Source organism: Neovison vison, chromosome 5 (genome assembly GCF_020171115.1).
Source record: "Neovison vison isolate M4711 chromosome 5, ASM_NN_V1, whole genome shotgun sequence".
Taxonomy (NCBI): domain Eukaryota; kingdom Metazoa; phylum Chordata; class Mammalia; order Carnivora; family Mustelidae; genus Neogale; species Neogale vison.
This window is the reverse complement of record NC_058095.1, coordinates 66,374,007-66,399,143: the sequence shown is the minus strand read 5'-3', so window position 1 is coordinate 66,399,143 and position 25,137 is coordinate 66,374,007. Positions and strand designations below refer to the sequence as shown.

Genomic DNA, 25,137 nt, shown 5'->3' with positions numbered 1-25,137 from the left:
AGAAGGTTAAAACAATGAGTCTCAAACTTCTGAATCTCAGGACTTCTCTGCAACTCTAAATTACTGAGGAACCTAAAGATCTTTCGTTAGTGGGAGTTTGGGCTATAGATATGAAGGTATTAGAAATTTTTAAAAACTGGGGTGCCTGGGTGGCTCAGATGTTTAAGCCGCTGTCTATAGCTCAGGTCATGCATGGTCCCAGGGTCCTGGAATCGGGCCCTGCATCGGGCTCTCTGCTTAGCAGGGAGCCTGCTTCTCCCTCTCCCTCTGCTGCTCCCCCTGGCTTGTGCTCTCTCTCCTCTGTCAAATAAATATATAAAGTCTTTGGAAAAAAAAATAAATTTAAAAAAACAAGAAAAATTTCTGACTCAGTTAAAATTAACATTAGTAAATCTTTCTTAAATTTTTTATGGAGAAGAAACTATTTTCCAAACAATACATTTCCAAAACACATTTCCAAAAATGTATTTTTTATGGAAAAAAAACTATTTTCCAAAACAATTAGTGGGAAAAGGGCATTATTGAACATTTTTGCAACACTCTGTTTATATTGATAGGAAACTGCTATGTTTTCGTATCTGCTTTGGCATTCAATCTGCGGTGCTATTTTGTGTTGGCTGAAGTGTATTTTGATACAGTGATATAAAATACACACACACACACACACACACACACGCACACACACACATGCACACGCACACACACACACAGAGTCTTCATCCCTGTTCCTGGCAGAGAGCTTCTAAAACCCCTGGAATTACCTGAGTGGTAGGGGTGAGGTAAGCATATTTTGTTATTCATAATATGCCCCTTTCAACCACAGAAAAGTTTATGGTCATGAGGTGACATGCAGAAATGGGGCTGGTTGCCAGAGAAACCAACCATGTGATTACAGAATCAGAACTTCCAGCCCCACTCCCTACCCTCCAGGGAGAGTGGAAAATCTGGGGGATCATCAAGTTAATCACAAATGGTAATTCAACCAATCGTGCCCACACTATAGAACCACAAAACCCCTGAATGAAGTGGTTCAGAGAGCTTCTGGGATGATGAATGCATCTATTTGCTGGAAGGGTGGCACAGCCCAACCCCACAAAGACAGGGCCTCCTGCACTTGGGATCCTTCTTGACCTTGCCCTCTGTACCTCTTCACTTGGTGCTTCACTTGTATACTTTACAACATACTTTATAATAAACCAGTCAAGTGTTTCCCTAGGTTCAGTGAGTTATTATGAAAATATTATTGAACATGAGGAGAGGTTGTGGAAACCCCAGATTTATATAGCTAGTTGGCCAGAAGTATAGGTAAAATCTTGAGACTTGCAGCTGGCACCTGAAATGGGGGGCAATCTTGTGGGACTGAGCCCTTAACCTGGGAGGTCAGTGCTACCTCTGGGGAGTTAGTGCCAGAATGAATTAAACAGTAGGACCCCACAGAGAGAAGAATGCTTGGTATGAAAACCCACACATATAAGAAGCTTTGTGAATGGAGAAACAGTTTTATCTGTATATATTTTTAAAGGTTTTATTTATTTATCTGACAGAGGGAAGGAACACATGCAGGGGGACTGGGAGAGGGAGAAGCAGGCTTCCCTCGGAGCAGGGAAACTGATGTGGGGCTCCATCCCAGGATGCTGGTCTCAGGACCTGAACCAAGAGCAGATGCTCAACAACTGAGCCACCTAGGCACCCCTCTTTATATTAAGAAAATCTTGCCTCACACATGCAGAGATGGGAAAAGGAGTATTTTAACAGCTTTCTGAAATCACTGTGAAGATATTCTTCTTTGATATTACATCAGAACTTGACAAGTGGTAGTTTCTTAAAGGTTAGTTAGAATGTGGAAGTGCAAACTAGATCAGTAAAACTGTCTGTTATATTAAAACCAAATGGTCTATTTCCCATGGTAAGTGGATCTTTTTACTCTTGATTTTATGACATCACATATTTTTGAATAGTTTCAAAAATATTGGTTCACTGACTTACACAGACCTTCCAAATATGGATACACTGCATCACACAGTGTATCACATCATTAATATCACCTTATCAAACACTCTTTAAAGCTGCCAAAGCACAGGGTGGTGAATATAAGTTTCCCAAAATTCTAAAATTCTAATTTTCACTTAAAAAGGCTTACATTTTACGGAGAGTAACAAATACTGTCAGCAAAAAATACTATCAACAAATATTTGAAATGACAAGCTCATTTCATTCATTTCCAAGAAAACGTTGGGAAAAATACCCAACTCTGTGTAATCACAGTCTTTCTTTGGAGTAAAAATGGTATTCCATCAAAAAAGCAACTAAATGAGAAAGGCTTGGGCGGCTCACCCAGCTGAGAGTTTGACTCTTGGTTTCAGCTCAGATCATGATCTCAGAGTCATGAGATCAAACCCCCTGTGGGACTCTGCACTCAGCATGGAATCTGCTTTAGATTCTCTCTTCCTCTCCCTTCTGTTCACTCTCTAATAAATAAAATCTTTTTTTTTAATATTTATTTATTTGACAGACAGAGATCACAAGCAGGCAGAGAGGCAGGCAGAGAGAGAGGGAGAAGCAGGCTCCCCGCTGAGCAGAGAGCCAGATGTGGGGCTCGATCCCAGGACTGTGAGATCATGACCCAAGCCGAAGGCGGAGGCTCAACCCACTGAGCCACCCAGGTGCTCCCCCCTAATAAATAAAAATCTTAAAAAAAAAAGCAGCTGCTTGAGCTTACAAAAGCATTCAAATATACATGTACTTTTCCTTAAAACAAGTAGCATACCCGAGTATGCAGAAGTGTTCTGCATGCTTCTCATGTCATCACACATTAAAAAACCACATACCCATGATATGATGGGCACTGGGTGTTGTATGAAAGTGTTGATCACTATATGCACATCTGAAAATAATATTACATTGTATGTTAACTAACTGGACTTTATTTTTATTATTATTTTTTAAAGATTTTATTCATTTATTTGACAGAGAGACAGAGAATACAAGCAGGAGGAATGGTAGAGAGAGGGAGAAGCATGCTCCCTGCTGAGCAGAGAGCCCAACATGGGTCTCAATCCCAGGACCCTGAGATCATGACCCCAGCTGAAGACAGATGCTTCATCGACTGAGCCACCCAGGTGCCCCACTAATTGGACTTTAAATAAAAAATTAAAAATGGAATTTATGTCTTAAAAAAAACACCATATACCCAAGGGTTTTGATTTAACAAAATTAATTATCCACTTCCCCAAAGACATCTTTAAGTAAAACTGGCACTTAGTTTTACTGGAAGTATGGAGCAGCACAAAATGACTATTATTACAATTTGGCCCAGTGCCAGCAGGTTTTCCCACAGCTGTCCTTGCCCCATCATTACAAATGTCAACACCATGAAACAGACAAATACCATCTCTGAATTGTCATGGAAACAGTTTCGACTAAATGGACCCTGCTGAAAAAATTTTCTAGGGACCCTCTATGGGTGTGCAAACCACACTTTGAGAACCCCTGGGTTAACAGAATAGATTTTTTTTTAAGAATAGACTATCACTATTTTTACAGAAAAAAAAGAACCTTATATGCTAAAAATGATCTATTTTAGTTAAGAAAGTTCTGGGGAGAGGGAGGAGCAATGGAGAAGCAAAAACATAGCTTTTGTATGTGACTGAAGTTTTATCAGCTTAATGCAGATTGCTTTAAGATCTTTTATATAAGTCCCATGGTGACCACAATGAAAATACCTATGGAAGATATGCAAAAGAATGAAAAAGAAATGAAAGCATATCACTGCATAAAAACAAGGGAACACAAAGGCAGGCAGCAAGAAAGTAAAGAAAAAGGCCTAAAAGCCACTCAGAAAAACAATGAACAAGATGGCAACAGTAAATCCTACCCTATCAATAATTACTTTAAATGTAAATGGATTAAATTCCCCAAAAGACATAAAGAAGCTCAATGTATTTTTTTTAATAATCAAGATCCTACTACATGCTGTCTACAAGAGACCCAATTTAGATTTAAGGTTACACACAGGCAGAAAGTGAAGGGATGGAAAAAGATATTCCATGTAAATAGCAACCAAAAGAGCAGGGGCAAGGGGACTTACCTTGTATTAGACGAAACAAACTTTAAGTCAAAAACTGTCACAAGAGACAATGATAAAAGGGTCAATCCACCAAGAGGCTATAACAATTATAAATATATATGTACCCAACATCAGAGCATCTAAATATATAAAGAAACCATTGACAGAAGTGAAGGAAGACATAAATAGCAATACCATGACTTCAATACCCCATTTTCAATAATCAATATAGAACATCCAGACAGAAAATTTGGAATGAAAGAGAACTCAAACACCACAGACCAAATGGACCTAAAAGACAGATAAGATACAGAACGTTCCACCCTACAGCAGCAGAATAGAATACACATTCAGATCGCACAGTTGGTCCCAAAACAGGTCTTAAATTTAAGAAGACAGAAATGCTACCAAGTATCTTTCCCATCCACAATGGAATAAACCCAGAAATCAAAAGCAAAAGGAAAACTGGAAAATTCAGAAATATGTGGAAATTAAACAGTATACTCATGAACAACCAATGAGTTGAAAAAGAAATCGAAATGGAAATTTTAAAAATATCTTGAGACAAATGAAAACACAAAATACCCAAATTTTATTGGATGCAGTAAAACCAGTATCAAGGGGACATTTATAGCTATAAATGCTTACATTAAGAAAGTAGGAAGATTTCAAAGAACCTAACTTTATGTAAGAAACTAGAAATATCAAATTAAGCACAAAGTTTCAAAGAAGGAATAACAATTAGAGAAGAAATAAATACAGAACAGAAAAACAATGGAAAAATCAATGAAAAGATTGGTTTTTTTTAAGAAGTTCAACAAAACTGACCAGACTTTAGCTGGACTAAAATAAAGAGACAACTCAAATAAAATAAAAAATAAATGGAGATATTACAACTGATGCCACAGAACTAAAAGTATCGTAAGACACTTATGAACAATAATATGCCAACAAATTAGATATATGCCAACAACTTAGAAGAAGTAAATTCCTAGAAACATACAACCTACTAAGACTGAATCACCAAGAAACAGAGAAATTGAACATATCTATAATTTGTAAGGAGACTAATTCAGTAATCAAAAACCCTTCCAACAAAGAAAAGCCTAGGAACAGATGGCTTCACTGGTGAATTCTACCATTTAAAGAAAAATGAACAATAATCCTCAAACTCTTTCCAAAAAAATTAAAAATGAACACTTTCAAACTCATTTAATGAGGCTAACAATACCCTAATACCAAAGCCAGGCAAAGACACTATAAGAAAACTACAGAACAAACAAACTGAGGGTTGCCGGGGGAGGAGGGGTAGGGAGAGGGTGGTAGGGTTATGGACATTGGGGAAGGTATGTGCTACGAAGTGTGTAAACCTGGCAATTCACAGACCTGTACCCCTGGGGCTAATAATACATTATATGTTAATAAAAAATTTTAAGGGACGCCTGGGTGGCTCAGTTGGTTGGACGACTGCCTTCGGCTCAGGGCGTGATCCTGGAGTCCCGGGATCGAGTCCCACATCAGGCTCCCAGCTCCATGGGGAGTCTGCTTCGCTCTCTGACCTTCTCCTCGCTCATGCTCTCTCTCACTGTCTCTCTCAAATAAATAAATAAAATCTTTAAAAAAAAAAAAAAAAAAAGAAAAGTTTAAAAAAAAAAATTTTAAAAAAAAGAACTATGGAACAATATCCCTGATAAACATATGTATATATATGTTCATATTATATATATATATTATATATATATATAATATATATATATAAATATAAATCTTCAACAAAGTATGAGCAAACAGAATTCAACAGTACATTAAAAGCATCACATACCATGACCAAGTGGACAGTCCAACATATGAAAATCAATTATAGTGATATATCATATCAACTTGACAGATGCAGAAAAAGCATTTCAGACAATACAACACTCTTTTGTTATTTAAAACTCTCAACACACTAGGAACAAAAGGAAATAACTTCAACATAATAAAAGCCATATATGGAACTCACAGGTAACATTTTACTCCATCATGAAAAACTGAAAGCTTTTCCTCTAATATTAGGAATAAAGCAAAGACGCCCACTTTTAACCTATTTAACTAGAAGTCTAGCCAAGGCTACTAGGATGGGGAGAGGGGCAATATCCAAATTGGAAAGGAAGAAGTTACATTATTTCTGTTTGCAGATGACTTTCTCTTACATGTAGAAAACCCTGACGACTCCACAAAAAACTGATAGCTGAATTCAGAGTTACAGATACAAAATCAACATACAAAAATCAGCTGCATTTCTATATACTAACAATGAACTATACTAATCAAAAAGAAAATTAAGGGGACGCCTGGGTGGCTCAGTTGGTTAAGTGGCTGCCTTCAGCTTGGGTCATGGTCCCGAGTCCCACATCGGGCTCCTTGCTCGGCAAGGAGCCTGCTTCTCCCTCTGCCTCTGCCTGCCATTCTGTCTGCCTGTGCTTGCTCTCTCTCTCCCTCTCTCTCTGACAAATAAATAAATAAAATCTTTAAAAAAAAGGAAATTAAGCAAGCAAATCCACTTAAAATAGCAACACAAAGAACAAAATACTTAAGAATTGATTTAACCAAGGAAGTGAAAGATCTATACATTTAAAACTGTAACATTGCTTTAAGAAATTAGAGGGCACAAATAGATGGAAAAACATCCTGTGTTCATGAAATGGAAGACTTAATATTGTTAAGATGTCACTTCCCAAAACAATCTACAGACTCAACACAACCCCTATCAAAATGTCAGTGGTATTTTTTAACACAAATAGAAAAAAAATCCTAAAATTCATAAGGCATCACAAAGGACCTGAATAGTCAAAGAACTTTGAGAAAGAAGAACAAAGCCAGAGGCATTAAACCTCCTGATTTCAAAAACATTATAAAGCTACAATAATGAAAACAGTATGGTACTAGCATAAAGTAATAGCATAAAGACAGACATACAGACCAAAAGAACAGAACCACAATGAGATATCAATCATCTCATACCTGTTAGGATGATCATTACCAAAAAAAAAAAAAAAGTTAACAAGAGTTAGCAAGATGTGGAGAAATTGGAGCCCTCATGCACTGTTGGTGAGAATGTAAAATGGTGTGACCACTGTGGAAAACAGAATGAAGACTCCTCAAAAAAAAGTAACATTTACACCATTTAGGAATGCTACTTCTGGGTATTTATCAACAAACAAACAAACAAACAAAAAACAAAAAAACCTGAAATCAGGATCTTCGAGAGATATTTGTACTTCCATTTCATTGCAGCATTATTCACAATTGCCAAGATATAGAAACAACCAAATGTCCATGGACAGATACACGTATAAACAAAATGCGGTACAGACACACAACGGAATATTGTTCAGCCATAAAAAGAAGGAACTACTGCCATATGTGACCACATGAATGAACCTTGAGGACATTATGCTAAATAAAATAAGTTAGTCACAGAATGACAAATCCTGCAGGATTCCACTTATATGCAGTATCTAACAGTCAACCTCACAGAAGCAGAAAACAACAGTAACTGTAGGGGATGGAGGAAGATACAGAGAGCGACTGTTAACAGGTATAAAGTTTCAGATACCCAAAATGACTAAATTCTAGAGATCTGCTATACAACACTGTATGTATAGTTAACAGTATCGTACCATATATTTAAAAATTTGTTAAGAAGGTAGAGTTCATGTATCTTTTCTTAATACATCAAAAAAAAAAAGACAAAAGAATTCAAAGAAAAAAGGGAAAGTGCAAGAGTTAGGGCAAAAGCTCAGGTCTGACATCAGCACCAGTACTGCCTCTAATATCCAGAGCTATAAAAAGATATGTTTTGGGGAAGGGAAGTTGTGCTTATGTGTAAATTAATGCTTTCTACAACCAGGGCCTAGATGAAAGGTATCCATTGTGAAGATCTGGGTGAACTATTCTGCCTTTAACCAGATATAACATAATCCAATCTAATTTCACTCTCTCACAAACATTTATTGTATAGCCACTATGAGCAAATTGTTAATCAGAACAAAGACACTAGTTTTGTTGAAAACTATCAAAAAGCCTAAAAATCAGAACTTGGGTTGTTTCTCAGTTCTTGCTTTTCCACCACTAAAAACAGCTGCCAATCCCAGACAAATGCTGTAAGAAGTTGTACAGACACTAATGCATTTATTTTCTGGGCGATTAAACACACCAAAAGAAGTTTTGACACCTTTAAATAAAATATTAACTATATTTCATTTCAGAAACACTGAATGTGGTTACATCCTTCTTTTGGATCAGGAGAATTCAGTTTTCATTTAAGATTAAAAGGACACTGGGGCACGGAGGTGGCTCAGTCAGTTAAGTGTCTGCCTTCAGATCAGATCATGATCCCAGAGTCCTGGGATAGAGCCCCAAGCTGGCCTCCCTGCTTAGTTGGGAGTCTGCTTCTACCTCTGACTCTCTCCCCTCTCCCCTCTCAGGCTCTTTCCATCTCTCTCTCTCTCTCTCAAATAAAAAAATATTTTATATATATATATATATATATTTTCTTGCTCTCATTCACTGTCTCTCAAATAAATAATATATATTTTATAATATAATATTATTTATATAAAATTAAATTAATAAATCAATAAATTATTTTATATTTTATATTATCTATATAAAATTAAATTAATAAATCAATAAATTATTAAATCAATTAAATCATTAAATAAATAAATTAATTAAATTATTTTATTATAAATCATTAAAACTTAAATAAATTATATTTATATATTTTATTTATTTATTTTATATATTTTTAATTTTTATATATTTTTAATATATAAAATATTTATATTATATAAATAATTTTTTAAATTTATTTGAGAGAGACAGTGAATGAGAGCAAGCGAGCATGAGGGGGGAAGGTCAGAGGGAGAAGTAGACCCCCTGTTGAGCAAGGAGCCAGATGTGGAACTTGATCCCCAAACTCCAGGATCATGACCTGAGCTGCTCAACCAACTGAGCCACCTGGGTGCCCCAAAATATAATAAATAAATAAATAAATAAATAAAAAGACATTAATATATTTTATATATAATATATATTTAATATATTTCATCAAACATTTTAATAAATTAATAAGGGAAGTGGGCTTCAGCACAAGGAACGTGCAAGCCTATTCTTAAAGTCACTCTGAGTGGCTATTACTATTAAGGAGAATGTGTATTAGCAAAATTAACACATTTATTAAGATCAGCTCTTGTTAACCTCCACCTCTTTGCATAAAAATCCTAAAACAAACTCAGTATCTATTTAAATGGAAATACAAAACAGCAGTATATCCTAAAGAAGAAGTTACTCAGAAGAAATTACACATCAACTCTGAGCTCTTAATCTCAATCTTTAGCTACAAAAACCAATAGGCCATTCCAAATTCTTTTTGGTAAAAAGGACCTAAAATCTTTAAAAAAAAAAAAAAAAAGAAAACCCTAGGGTACCTGAGAGTGATACAGGCAAATACAAAAAGGTTTTCAAAGAAAAAGTGTTTCCACGCTATGAAAAATGAGAGCTGGAACCAGAACGAGGAGAGTAGGCATTTCTATGCTCCAGAAACATTCTAAATACAATCATAAGAGGTGATGACAGATGGCCACACTCTGTAGCTCAAGAGGTTTTTTGTTTTGTTTTGTTTTTGTTTTTAAAAGATTTTATTTATTTATTTGACAGAGATCACAAGTAGGCAGAGAGGCAGGCGGGGGGGGGGGGGAGCAGGCTCCCCACTGAACAGAGAGCCTGATGCAGGACTCGATCCCAGGACCCTGAGATGATGACCTGAGCCGAAGGCAGAGGCTTAACCCACTGAGCCACCCAGGCGCCACTCAAGAGGCTTTAATACAATGAAAATAATTATAATAGGAACCACAGAGGCAGATGTTAAGCCACTATCTTCCCAATGTATTTGCTTTTAAGGGGAAAACAGAAAATCCACATGCTGTGACTTGATTTGAAATCCTAAGGAGTAGGTCAAAATGAAATAAGCACACACCACCCAATCTTCCACAGAATGCAACTAAAAACACTGGACAAGTTTATCTGAGGACCTGAAAAAGTAAATGGTGTAGCAGGCAGATAGAGAAAGGAAACCAGAACTCAAAGCACCACTACACCAGGGTCAAGTTCCCCACTTTCTGTTCCTCCAGGATCTCCTAGCCTGGACTCAAAAGCTGACAATGAACACCAGATGCACCAAGAAAAGCTCCAGAGAAGTCTTCTACTTCTGGTCTAAGGAGCAGAAAGGGGACTTTTATAGATAAGGGAGAGTGAGCCAATTTCCTGTACTCTTGTTTCATCCCTTTCACACTAGTCCGCGTCCCCAGGGAACACCAGGCTAGCAATGTGGGCAATGGCGGCAGCACACAGGCAGGCTCCTAAAGCTCTACAAAGAAACCGTGGTCCCACTAGGAAGAGGAGAATCCCTAGTTCAGGGATCCTCTGTCCTCTCACTGCTTGGCCAGAGGCGGACATAATCATGGAAAGTAAAGCCCCAACTTTTTAGCCAAACAACCAGAAGGTGGGCTCCCCCAGGCGCCAGAAGCCATTAGGGAGACTGCAGAATGGGAGGTTCATGAAAAGCTTACCAAGTTGTATGTGTGCTCCTGAGCTCATACATGAGCTGGGCATGCATGGACTTGACTGTGAGAGCATACCAAAGGATCTGAGAACTAAACTATGACCTTTCCAGACAGGATGCTTGCAGACTTATCATACAAGTAAAATCCAAAAAATGAATGGACTCTTCAACCACAGCTTACAGAATGCTAGCTGGAACTTGTAGCCTGACCCTAACCAGGCAAATTTCTTGCTAAAGCAAAAATTCACCATTTTCTACAGGATTTAAACATGACCCACAATCACTGAAGTCAAACTGTCCATAATACAATCCAAAATTAACAGCCTTTCAAAACCCCAGAAAACCCCATGATCTCACAAAGGGAAAAGATAAGCATGATACAGATGCTGGAATTATAGAACAAAGTCGTTGTTGCTGTTGTTTTTTAAGAAGCTACTATAGCGGTGCCTGGGTGAATCAGTTGGTTAGGTGTCTAGCTCTTAATTTCAGCTCAAATCATAATCTCAGGGAAGTGGGATTGACCTTGCATTGGGTTCTGCGCTGAGCGTGGAGTCTGCCTGAGATTCTCTCTCTCCCTCTCCCTCCACTCCTCCCCTTCCCCCAACTGCATGTTCACACACATTAAAACCAAACAATAATAATAACAATAATAATAACCCAAACTTAAAATTCACTGGAAAGACTCAAAGCATGATGAAACGACAGAGGAAAGAATCAGTGAATCCAGAGATAATATGAATAGAAATTTTCCAAGCTAAACAATAGGAAAAAAAGTTAGAAAAAGTACAGAACCTCAAGAACCTGCAGGACAATGACAAAGATACAACATTTGCATCATTAAAGTCCCAGAAAAAAAAGGAAAAAAGTACACTGCTCCCAAGAATGTGAAGAACAATGGCTGAATATTCACCCTCAAAAGAGGAAAAACCAAACTTCTAAAATCAAAAAAGCTTAGTAAGCCTCAAATAGGAAGAAACTCAAAGAAATCCATACCTGAACACTATAACCAAATTGCTGAACATTAAAGACAGGGAAAATATCTCAAAAAACAGCTATAAAAAAGATATTAAATACAGAGTAATAATGATTCCAAGATTGCAGATTTATACCAGAAACCACAGAGGCCAGAGGCAGTGAAACACAGTTTTCAAAGTGGTTAAAAAAAAAAAAGAACTACCAACCTAGAATTCTCTATCAAGCAAAAATTCAAAATAAGGAGAAGTCTCAGATGGAAAATAACTGAGAAAATTATCTGATAGCAGTCTTGCTCTAAAAAAAAGTGCTAAACGAATTCTTGAGACACTGGTAAAATGGTACCAGAAATAATAACCGAACTTCAGGAACAAAGGAACAGTAACAGCTACAGCAAATATCTGGTTTAAATGTAATCAGCAATTCTTCTTCTAAGTTCTTTAAATTGTGGGGGTTTTCAAGGAAAATAGATGACAAACTAGAACATGTGAGCAGGAAGGAAAAGGGACCTAGGTGGCATACTCTACATCCCACTTAACAGGATAAAATGCTAATTTTAAGTAGACTGTGTAGGCATGAATATTGTAATCCCTAGAGAAACCACTAAAAAACCTATACAGAGAGATAAAAATCAAGAAATCATAGGGGCCTAGGTGGCTCAGTCAGTTGGGTATCTGCTTTTGGCTCGGGTCACGATCTCAGGGTCCTGGGATCAAGCCCCATGTCAGGCTCCCTGCTCAGCAGAGACTCTGCTTCTTCCCCACAGCTTCTGTGTGCTCTCTCTCCTCTCAAATAAGTAATCTTTTTTAAAAATTCATAAACTGTTAGAAAAAGGAAAATATCAAACAATCCAAAATAAAGAAGAGAATAGAAAAACCAAAGGATGGGAAACAAAGGGAATAAAGAAAAAAAAAATAAATGGGAGACCTAAATCCAAATACATTAATAATTATACTTAGTATCATTACATATGTTATATTAACAAGCAGGAGTAATTATATATTATAATGTGAGTAATCATGTTAAAAGATATAACACATAAACACCAATTAGATTAAACTGAAGTAGCTATATAAATCAGACAGCAGATTATTTTTGAACTTAGAACAAGTGAAGTTACCACAAAGAAGAACATTACATAATGATAAAAGATTTGATTCACCAAGAAGATATAATGTACACACCTAAGAACAGAGCCTCAAAATACATGCAAAAATGGATAGAAGTGAAAATATAATTGGAAAACCCCACAGTTATGGTTGGAGACTTCAACCCTCTTCTCTCAGTAACGGATATAGAAAGCATACAAAGTATCAGCAAGGATACAGAAAAACTGAACATAATCATCAACCAACTCAATCTAACTGACATTTATAGAAAACTATAGAACAGCAGAACATAATTCTTCTTACTGTATGGGAGATATTCACCAAGACAAGCCATATCCTAGACCATTTAAAAATTTTAACAAATTTAAAATGACTGAAATAGTACTTTTTTTAGAGTATGTTTTCTGACCATAATAGAACTAAAACAATAACGGAAAGATAACAGGGCAAAAATTCCCCAAACATGTAAAAATTAAACATTTCTAAATGGTCATGGGCAAAAGAGCAAGATATAAGGGAAATGAGACATTTAATTTTTGCTCAAAGTATCAGAATTTGCAGGGTATAGCTAAAACAGTGATTAGAAGGAAATTTGTATGGGCGCTGGGTGGCTCAGTGGGTTAAGCCTCTGCTTTCGGCTCAGGTCATGGTCTCGGGGTCCTGGGATCGAGCCCCGCATCAGGCTCTCTGCTCGGCGGGGAGCCTGCTTCCTCCCTCTCTCTCTGCCTGCCTCTCTGCCTACTTCTGATATCTGCCTGTCAAATAAATAAATAAAATCTTTAAAAAAAAAAAGAAGAAGAAGAAGAAGAAGGAAATTTGTACCATAACATGCTCATCTTTTTTTTTTTAAAGATTTTATTTATTTATTTGACAGAGAGAGAGTGATCACAAGGAGGCAGAGATGCAGGCAGAGAGAGAGGGGGAAGCAGGGTCCCTGCTGAGCAAAGAGCCTGATCCCAGGACTCCGGGATCATGACCTGAGCCGAAGGCAGAGGCTTAACCCACTGAGCCACCCAGACGCCCCTATATTACATGCTTCTCTTAAAGAATGATCTCAAATAAACCATCTAAGTTTCTACCTTAAGAAATGAGAAAAAGGGATCACCTGGGTGGATGTTGGGATTGAGCTCGGTGTTGGACTCTCTGCTCAGCAGGGAGCCTGCTCCCCCCCATCCTGCCTGCCTCTCTGCCTACTTGTGATCTCTGTCAAATAAATAAAATCTTTAAAAAAATGAGAAAAAGAGTAAAATAAATTCAAAGCATGCAGGAGGAGAGAAGTAACATAACAGAGAATCCATGAAACTGAAAACAGGAAAAAGGAGAAAAATTAATTAAATCAAAAGCTGGTTCTTTGAAAAAGACAGATTAATCCATTATGTATACTGGCAAAGAAAAAAGATGATACAATTACCAACACCAGGAATGAAAAAGAGATTAGCACTACAAACTCAAGATTAAAAAGACAGTAAGGCCATGCTAGATAGTTACATGCCCATAAATTCAACAATTCAATGAAATTAACAATTCCTTGAAAAGCACAAACTACTAACATTCACTCAGGAAGAAACAGATAACCTGAATAGTCCCATGCCTATAAAAGAACTTGAATTCATAGTTTGAAATGTTCTGAAAACACAACACAACAGAACAAACCCAGGCCCTTGCAAATTCTACCAAACATTTAAAGAAGAAGTAATAACAATTCTACATGATCTCTTCCAGAAAATAGAAGAGGTGGGAAAACTTCCCAACTCATTTCTGGGGGGCCAACATCACACTGATACTAAAATCAGACAAAAGCAGTACCAAAAAAGCCACACAAGGTAGAGTACTAACCACTACACAACCACGGCCCAAAAAAGCCACAGACCAAATTCATCATAAACATAAATTCAAAAATGCTCAACAAAATTTAGAAAATCAAATCTAGCAACATGTAAAAAGAATAATACACCACAACCAAATGGAGCTCACCCTTGAAATGCAAGCTTATTCAAACTTTTAAAAGTCAATCAATTTTGATCCACCATATTAACAGACCAAAAAACAAAAAAACAAAACAAAAAACACAAGGAAAACCATAAGGTCATATCAAACACACAAAAAACATAACAAACTGCAACATCATTCATGATTCAAACAACTCTCAGGAAGCCAGTAAGAGGAGCAAACTTCATCAATCTGATTAAGGGCACTGACCAAAAAAAACACATGGCTAACCTCATACTTAAAGTAAGTGAAAGACTGAATGCTTTCCCTTCAAGATCAAGAAGACAAGAATATTCATTCTCACCACTTACAAAAAGTCCTAGCCAGTGCAGTATGGCAAGGGGGAAAAAAAAAGATCGGAAATGAAGAAATAACACTATTCTAGCCACAAACAACATCAATGTCAACATAGAAAATTTCAAGCATTCTACAGAAAAGCTGCTAAAATAACTGAGTTCATAAGGTCACAGAATAGAAAGTTAATATATAAAAATCAATCATATTTGTAAATACTGGTGATGTCAAATTAGTAACAAAAATTTTTTAAAATATCACTCACAAGAGCACCAATAAGAAATATTTGGATATAAATTTAATAAAACATATGAAGGATCTGTATGCTGAAACCTACACAATGCTAAAGAAGTCAAAGACTTAAGAAAATAAAGACATACCATGTCCATGGATTTTAAGACCTGATACAGTTAAGATATAAATTCTTCCCAAACTGACCTATGGATTGAACGCAATTCAATAAAAATTCCAGCAGGATTTCCTTGTAGATATAAGTAAGATTACACTTAAAAAAAAAAAGGAAGAAGAAGAAAAACCAGAACAGACAAAACAATTTAGAAAAAGAACAAACTTGGAGGAGTCATACCAACCGATTTAAAGATTTACTGTAAAGCTACAGGAATCAAAGACAGTGGGTATTAGTTAAGGAATAAACACATATATCAATGGAACAGAACAAGTCCTTAAACAGAATATGGTGCAGGTACAAACGGAACTCAATGGAGTAAGAGTTCTTTTCAATTAGTGGTGTTGCAACAACTGGGTATCCATACACCAAAAAAAAAAAAAAAGAAAGAAAGAAAGAAAAAGAAAAAAAATACACACACACACACACACACACACCCCAATACAAAAAAACTTGACCTAACCCTTACATCTTATACAATAGTAACTCAAAACAGACCATACATCTAAATACGAAGTACAAAACCATAATACTTTTAGAAGAACACAAAGGAGAAAATCTTCATGAACTTAAATTGGGCAAAAAGTTCTTAGGATTCAATTCCAAAGAAAAAAGAAAACAAAAAGAAAAGAAAAAAGCAGGTAAGTTAGACTTAATCAAAAAAGTCCTTTGTTTTGTGAAAGACACTATTAAGAGAATGAAAAGCCAAGCTATAAACTAGGAGAAAACATTTACAAATCACATAACCAATAAAGGTTTTATACCCAGAACGCAAAAAGAACTCTCAAAATTCAATAATAAAACAAACAATCCAATAAAGTGTGGGCCTATGGAAGTCTGTTGCTGTCACTGTAATACAGTTTATTGTTTTTGGAAGCTTTTTGTTTTGGTGATAGTTTATTTCAATAAAAAATAGAAATAGTGGGCGCCTGGGTGGCTCAGTGGTTTAAGCCGCTGCCTTCGGCTCAGGTCATGATCTCAGGGTCCTGGGATCGAGTCCCGCATCGGGCTCTCTGCTCAGCAGGGGGCCTGCTTCCCTTCCCCTCTCTCTGCCTGCCTCTGCCTACTGTGATCTCTCTCTGTCAAATAAATAAATAAAATTTTAAAAAAATAGAAATAGTGGAATCATTAAAGGAGTACTAGTTGTTTTACTTTTAAAATTTTGATGCAGTAGATTTGACCTTTTTTGATGTATACTTGTACGAATTTTAAAACTTGCATAGATTCCTGGTGAAAACGTAAAATGGTACATCCAATCTACAAAACAATCTGACAGTTTCTTAACATTTTCAACACACACTACCTAGTCCAGCAAACCTATTAGTAGGTATTGACCATAGAGAACAAAATTTTGTCCACACAAAAACCTGTACACAAATGTTTATAGCAGCTTTTTATAGATTTTATTTATTTATTTGACAGAGAGAGACACAGAGAGAGAGGGAACACACAAGCAGAAGGAGTGGGAAAGGGAGAAACAGGCTTCCAGCCAAGCCGGGAACCAGATTTCCGTCTCAATTCCAAGACCCTGGGATCATGACCTGAGACCAAGGCAGACACTTAATGACTGAGCCACCCAGGTGCCTTTAGAGCAGCTTTATTCATAATCACCAACAGGTGGAAACAATCCAAATGTCACTCAGCAGGTGAATGGATGGTACATCCATACAATGGAATATAACTTAGCAATTAAATGCAACAAACTGTTGACATAATATGATAAATATCAAACCATCACACTGACCGAAAGAAGTCAGTCTCAGTGACTACATAGATAAATTCACTTGTATGGCATTCCAGAAAAGGCAAAACTACAGAGTCAGAGAATAATAGATCAGTGGTTGCCAAGTCCTGGGATAGAGGAGTATTTAACTATAAAGGTCAGAGAATTGTTCTTATGCTGACTGTGATGGCAGTTACAGGAATCTATGCAAGTGTTCAAATTCATGCAAGTATACATCAAAAAAGGTCAAATCTACTGCATAAAAATTTTAAAAGTAAAACAACTAGTACTCCTTTAATGATTCCACTATTTCTATTTTTTATTGAAATAAACTATCACCAAAACAAAAAGCTTCCAAAAACAATAAACTGTATTACAGTGACAGAAACAGACTTCCATTTCCAGAAACAGGCCAGACTAAATGTTCAAAGAAATTCTTCTCAATACCGAATTCTCCCAAGACCTTTTTTGATGCACTTAAAAAGTGTATCAGAGTTTGTGGTAAAGTAAGGGAAACAATAATAGTTCAGAATTCAGAATCTGGGTTTTGTTTGTTTTTACAGAGGGAATGCACTAGGCATCTATATATATATATACATATATATATGTTAATATTCTTACCAATATGAGGGACAACATCACATAATCAAACATTCACATTTCTGCAGTTAGTTCACACCAGTTCAGGTCAAGTTTTTTCATTTAAAAAATAACGTGTAAGGGGCGCCTAGGTGGCTCAGTGGGTTAAAGCCTCTGCCTTCGGCTCAAGTTGTGATCCCAGGGTCCTGGAATCATGCCCCACGTCAGGCTCTCTGCTCTGCAGAGAGCCTGCCTGCTTCCTCCTCTCTCTCCCTGACTGCCTCTCTGACTACTTGTGATCTCTATGAAATAAATAAATAAAATATTTTTTAAAAAGTAACATTTTAAAAACATATATTTTTAAAAAATAAAATATTTTAAAAAAATAAATAAAATATTTTTTTAAAAGTAACATTTTTAAAACATATATTTTTTAAAAATAAATAAATAAAATATTTTCAAAAAGCTTTCTGGATTTCTAAATTGCAGATAAGGAAATCGTGGACCTGCAGGAGCCAGTGCAAATCAAGATGGGCAAAGTGCCAGACAGGCAGCGCAGTCACCTGGGAAAACCAGCAATACCAAGAGACTTGAAGCGGGCACTTTCAAGGGCAATTGCTCAGGGCCCAAACAGGGTAGAAGATTAGACCAAAATCATGCCAAAGGCCCTAAGAGTTTACCTGAAAAACCCAAAGACCAAATGTATTTTAAGTGGTACCAGGAAGGTAGTGAAGTTGGCCCCAGATGCAAGGCAAAAGCAAATGCCAATATACTCATAACCCAATTTATTTACTTTTATTTTTTTTTCCTGGAATAACCCAATTTAAACAGCGTTCTCAAAAAAATTCCCACAGAGGGGCACTCGGGTGGCTCAGTGGTTAAAGCCTCTGCCTTCAGCTCAGGTCATGATCCCAGGGTCCTGGGATCGAGCCCCACATCGGGCTCTCTGCTCAGCGAGGAGCCTGCTTCCTCCTCTCTCTCTCTGCCTGCCTCTCTGCCTACTTGTGATCTCTGTCAAATAAATAAATAAAATCTTTAAAAAAAAATTCCCACAGAAAAAAATCCAAAATCCATGTTCAGACAGCCAAAAACCACTAAAATCACAAGCGACCAAGAGTGTGAATCTGAAGAAACAAATAGTGAACCAGATTCAAAAAACCTACAGATATTAGAATCATCAGATGATGAATATATGTTTAAACTTAAAGAAATACCAAATAGGCTGAGAAGTGGGATGAAGGGATAAAGGAACAAGAAACTGAAAACTGACCAGGCAAATTTGAATTAAATATCTAGAAATACAAAATTCAGTAACGTTTAGATAGAAAAAATTGTAAACTGATTCAACAGCAGATTAGACCCATCTTAAGAGACAATAAATGAAAAAAAAGACAATAATGAACTAAAACACAGATCTGAAGAAATGATCATCAATGTAAAAAAGCTACAAACAATATAGTTTTAGGCATATGACATTCCGGAAAAGGCAAAACTATGAAGACAGTAAGATTAATTCTCAGGGATTAGCAGGTAGGAAGAGATGAAAAGGCAAAGTATGGACAGTTTTTAGGGCAGTAAAAATACTCCTAACACCATAACGATGGACCCATGCCATGGTGTATTTGTTGAAAGCCATTGAATGCACAGCACCAAGAGTGAAACCTGATGTAAACTGTGGACTGTGGGTGACTATAGTGTGTCTGGGTAGGTTCAACAACGGCAACAAATGTGCCGCTCTGGTGGCGGACATGGAAGATGGGGGTGGCAGGTCTATATATGTGAGGGGGCCAAGAGTATACAGGAAATTGCTCTACCCTCCTCTCAATTTTGCTGTGAACATAAATTGCTCTGAAAAGGGGCACCTGAGTGGCTCAGTCAGTTAAGCATTTGCCTTGGGCTCAGGTCATGATCTCAGGGTCGTAGGATTGAGACCCCAGTGGGGAAGGGCTCTCTGCCTACTGGGGAGTCTGCTTCTCCTTCTCTCTGCTCGTGGTCTCTCTTGCTATCTCTGTTGCTGTGTCTCTCAAATAAGTAAGTAAAATCTTAAAAAAAAAAAAAAGGAAAATTGCCCTAAAAAAATAAAGTGTTACGGGGTAGGGGTGGGGGGAGAAAAGAAAAAAAAAAAAAAAAAAAAAAAGAATCACCTTGGGACGCCTGGGTGGCTCAGTTGGTTAAGTGGCTGCCTTCGGCTCAGGTCATGATCCCAGTGTCCTGGGATCGAGTCCCACATAGGGCTCCTTGCTTGGCAGGGAGCCTGCTTCTCCCTCTGCCTCTGCCTGCCATTCTGTCTGCCTGTGCTCGCTCTCTTTGACAAATAAATAAAAATCTTAAAAAAAAAATCTTAAAAAAAAAAAAAAAGAATCACCTAGCTCTACGAGAAGCAAAGAACAGATAAGATGAAGACAGGAAAAAACATGGAGGCTGTCGAATCAGAATTCCAGAAGGTGATAATTGAAAAATTAAGAGAGTGTAACTTTCAAATGAACAGAGAAGAAATAAAGAGGTGCTGTTATTGAAATACTGATTTTAACTCAAACTCCCTGCTCACTTCATAATCCGAGGTACATTACTTAACTATCCTAAACCATAGGGGTGCCTGAGTGGCTCAGTAGTTAAATCCTCTGCCTTCAGCTCAGGTCATGATCTCAGGGTCCTGGGATCAAGCCCCGCATCAGGCTCTCTGCTTGGCAGGGAGCCTGCTTCCTCCTCTCTCTCTGCCTGCTTGTGATCTCTGCCTGTCAAATAAATAAATAAAATCTTTAAAAAAGGGGCGCCTGGGTGGCTCAGTGGGTTAAGCCTCTGCCTTCAGCTCTGGTCATGATCCCAGGGTGCTGGGATTGAGCCCCACATCGGGCTCTCTGCTTAGGGGGGAGCCCGGTTCCTCCTCTCTCTCCGGCTGTTTCTCTGCCTACTTGTGATCTCTCTCTCTGTCCAATAAATAAATAAAATCTTAAAAAAAAAATCCTTAAAAAAATAAACTATCCTAAACCATGGTTTTCTCATTTGTAAAATGGGGCAATAATGCTGACCTCAGAGGTGGTATGGCCATTAGGTGAAATCCGAGTATAGCACTTGGCACAGAACCCAATAAATGTCACCTGTTGGCAATTAAAAAATAATTTTACCAGGGGCGCCTGGGTGGCTCAGTGGGTTAAGCCGCTGCCTTCGGCTCAGGTCGTGATCTCAGTGTCCTGGGATCGAGTCCTGCATCGGGCTCCCTGCTCAGCAGGGCGCCTGCTTCCCTCTCTCTCTCTTTCTGCCTGCCTCTCTGTCTACTTGTGATCTCTGTCAAATAAACAAATAAAATCGTAAAAAATAATAATAATAATAATTTTACCTATGAAGCAGACAGTAAGTTAGTAGGAAATTAAGAATGAGATGAAAATGAAATAAGCATCCCTGGATAATGGTTTGATTTCAAAATCTCTGGAAGGCAGAGGCAGGATTCAACCCTTCTTTATTAGTTAATTCTGCAAAAGAGCCTTCGGAGAGGATTCAATTTTTGTCTGTATCCCTGCTGTTCTTCTTCAAATACCAATCCTTCTCCAGGACATTCTCCAAATCCTTCCGAATTTGCAAGTGGGTGTGAGAGAAAACTATTCTAATGCTTTTATTCCTGCCTCAAGTTCTACTTTATAAACTGATTAAACAAAGAGGATAAAGAGAGATAAGAAAACCACGTACTTACTTTTCATTAATTTTCCTGATAATTCCTTCAGTGGTGAAGAGGGACTATTTCTACTGGCTACTAGAAGTCTAGAGGAGGATTCTTGGATTTCCATGGAAACTGGATGTGTTCCTGTTCTGGCCATTTCAAGATGGAGAGAATGGGCACTGTCACATTCCCGGGAAGGCAGCAAGTGATTCTGAATGTTGCTAGTTCTATTGTTCAGGTCAATTCCTTCAGATTGAGTCATAAGCAGTTGAGCTGAGCTTGAATCCTCCAATCTCTTGTCAAGAGACTCAGTTACAAAAGATGTTGCAGTTTCATGCTTCTTAGATGGAGAGACAGGCTCAGCCTATGCACTCTGCTTCTCGGTGTTGAGACTGTGTGCTCTTATTCGGGACCAAGTTGTAGAGTGAAAACTTTCAGCTTCTAACCAAAATTTAACCAAATGCTACATTCGCCGAAGTTCCATGAATTGAATAAAATAAGGGAGAACAACAGTGTCATGCAGGACTTGTTCAAGAGTCTTTGAAAGACTTGATTTGGGGGCGCCTGGGTGGCTCAGTGGGTTAAGCCGCTGCCTTCGGCTCAGGTCATGATCCCAGGGTCCTGGGATCGAGTCCCGCATCGGGCTCTCTGCTCAGCAGGGGGCCTGCTTCCTCCTCTCTCTCTGCCTGCCTCTCTGTCTACTTGTGATCTCTCTCTGTCAAATAAATAAATAAAATCTTTTTAAAAAAAAAAAAAAGAAAGACTTGATTTGGTCTCTTGAGTCTGGTAGTCCAGACAAGATCTGCCTGAAAGAAGCAAAAGATTAGCAATTCAGTAACAAATAATTTAAGATTAATAGATTAGTCAGCCACAATCAGCTTAGTGGCACCAGAATTCTTGAATAAAAGTTTACTTCCCGGGTGCCTGGGTGGCTCAGTGGGTTAAAGCCTCTGCCTTCAGCTCAGGTCATGATCCCAGGGTCCTAGGATCAAACTCCGCATTGGGCTCTCTGCTCAGCAGGGGGCCTGCTTCCTCCTCTCTCCGCCTGCCTCTCTGCCTACTTGTGATCTCTCTCTGTCAAATAAATAAATAAAATCTTAAAAAAAAAAAAAGTTGGAGCGCCTGGGTGGCTCAGTGGGTTAAAGCCTCTGCCTTCGGCTCCGGTCATGATCCTGGGGTCCTGGGATCGAGCCCCGCGTCGGGCTCTCTGCTCTGCAGGGAGCATGCTTCCTCCTCTCTCTCTCTTTCTCTCTCTGCCTGCCTCTCTGCCTACTTGTGGTCTCTGTCTGTCAAATAAATAAATAAAATCTTAAAAAAAAATAAAAATAAAAAATAAATAAAAAAGAGTTTACTTCCCTAGCAATTTAATGAATATAAAGAACTAGAAATACTGTCACTGTGACTGCTAAACAGGCAAAGAAACAAGTGTTCGAACTTAATTCAACTATTAAAAAGCTCTTTAATTCAATTATTCTTATCTGACTTTTTTTTTAAGATTTTATTTATTTATTTGACAGAGAGATCACAAGTAGGCAGAGAGGCAGGCAGAGAGAGAGAGAGAGAGGAGGAAGCAGGCTCCCTGCTGAGCAGAGAGCCCGATGCGGGACTCGATCCCAGGACCCTGAAATTGTGACCTGAGCCGAAGGCAGCGGCTTAACCCACTGAGCCACCCAGGCGCCCTCTTATCTGACTTTTAATGGCAGTTCAGACCATGGAAATTCTTGGGGAAAAAAAAAATCTTACGATACTAGTACCAAAGAAAGGCAGCCAATAAAAATATGAAAATATATTCCATCTAATTAAAAATGCCAGAAAAGCAAATTAATATAACATTTTTGTCTGTCAAACTGGAAGATGTTTTTTTCAAAAAATAACAATAAAACCCAACAAAGGCACAGCAGAACAGGCAACACTGTCACCCACTGATGATGAAAATAAAAAATAACAAAACCTCTTTGGAAGAACATTCAGTAACAGAGGGCAAAGCTTTAAAAATCTGCATGACTGGGCGCCTGGGTGGCTCAGTGGGTTAAGCCGCTGCCTTCGGCTCAGGTCATGATCTCAGGGTCCTGGAATCGAGTCCCGCATCGGGCTCTCTGCTCAGCGGGGAGCCTGCTCCCCCCCCCCGCCTGCCTCTCCATCTACTTGTGATTTCTCTCTGTCAAATAAATAAATAAAATCTTAAAAAAAAAAAAGCATCTGCATGATTTCGCAACCCAGTAACGCCACCTCTAGGAACTTTTCCTGAAGAAAAATTGTCCATGTGTGCATGGCCAGAAAAATGTTACCAATGCTCAGTGTTTGTTACAACAGATTAAAGAGTAGCTCTGGGATTTTTATCTTGAGAAATAAAACTAAACTTACCAAAATTTAATAAAAATAAGTTCATTGTATATGTAACTAAATTTAGGTTACGATTATAACCACAAACTATTAGAATAAACAAAAACACTTTTTTTAACATTTAAAGCATTGACATTTTGAGGTTCAGCTTCATAAAATTAGCAGGGTTTGATCAATTTTTCAAAATGGCTTTTCTTAATCCTTTGATATTCAAATTATTTTCTTTTGAAACACTTCATGTGTCATCCTTGCCGGCTGTCTCTCTCTCTCTTTTTTTTTTTTCTTTTATTTTTTCTTTTTTTTTTTTTTCCGAGAGAGGGTGCGAGTGAGCAAGCACAGCCCAACCCAACACCGGCTCTAATCTCATGACCCTACCTGAGCTGAAATCAAGAGTGGGGTGCTTAACCGACTGTGCTACCCAGGCACCTCCTGGGCGTCTCATGTTCAAGGTTAACCAGTACATCTCTGTCAACCTCCCTTTCTTGAACTTCACAAAATTCTGATCCTTTGCAAGATTTACTAATTTTTAAATTAAAATTTTAATTCTGAGATAATGGTAAGTTCAAATACAACAATAAGATACAATACAGGGAGATCCCATGTACCCTTTACCGAGGTTCCCCAAGGTAACATCTTACATTACCATATTACAGTATCACATCAAGGTACTGATGTTGCTACAACCACCAATCTTACTCTGATCTTCCCATTTCACCTGTACACAACTGTGGACTTCATTCCATGCAAGGGAATCCATGCAACTTTACCCTGGGTAACTGCCAAGTTACTGAACAGTTCCAATGCCACATGGATGCCTCATGTGGCCTTTTGTAACCACCTCCTCCATTCCTCGGCCCTGGCAAACACTACTCTATCCTTCATTTCTCTAATTTTGTCATTTCAAAAATATTATACAAATGGAATCCTACTGCGCATAACCTTTTGGGACTGGCTTTTGACGCTCAGCACAATTCCCTTGGGACTCACCCAAGCTGTGAGGTAAATCAATAGTGTGCTCTTCTTCATGGCTGAGCAGTATTCTGTGGTATGCAAGTACCAGTGTGTCTAACCACTCACTCGATGCTGCAAGACAGCCGGGTTTCGGCTTTTAAGCTGCTATGGACATCGGGGTACAGGCTTTTGTGGGAATGTAAGTTTCCACTTCTCTAGGATAAAAGCTGAAGAGTGCAACTGCAGGGTCATATGACATCTGCACGTTCTGCTCCACAAGAAACACCAAACTATTTTCCAGAGTGCCTGTACCATTTCACATCCCCACCAGCAACACAGGTGTAATCCAGTAAAACTTACAATTTTATTTTGTGATCAATACAAATGCTGTTTGCAGTGTACTGCTGAGTGTGGCCCACAGACACTCTGACATCTTTGAAGAT

At 37.9% G+C, this 25,137-nt stretch overlaps 2 protein-coding genes across 2 annotated transcripts in view; one reads left to right on the top strand and one right to left on the bottom strand.

Moving 5' to 3' along the window:
• LOC122907377 (cytospin-B-like) overlaps positions 1–25,137 on the top strand; it is a 426,680-nt gene that overhangs the window by 168,873 nt on the left and 232,670 nt on the right.
• LOC122906811 (A-kinase anchor protein 10, mitochondrial-like) overlaps positions 1–25,137 on the bottom strand; it is a 72,711-nt gene that overhangs the window by 29,391 nt on the left and 18,183 nt on the right. Inside the window, 2 exon segments of the mRNA XM_044249213.1 lie at positions 21,434–21,954; positions 22,170–22,206. Coding sequence (XP_044105148.1) covers positions 21,434–21,954; positions 22,170–22,206 — 558 coding nt within the window.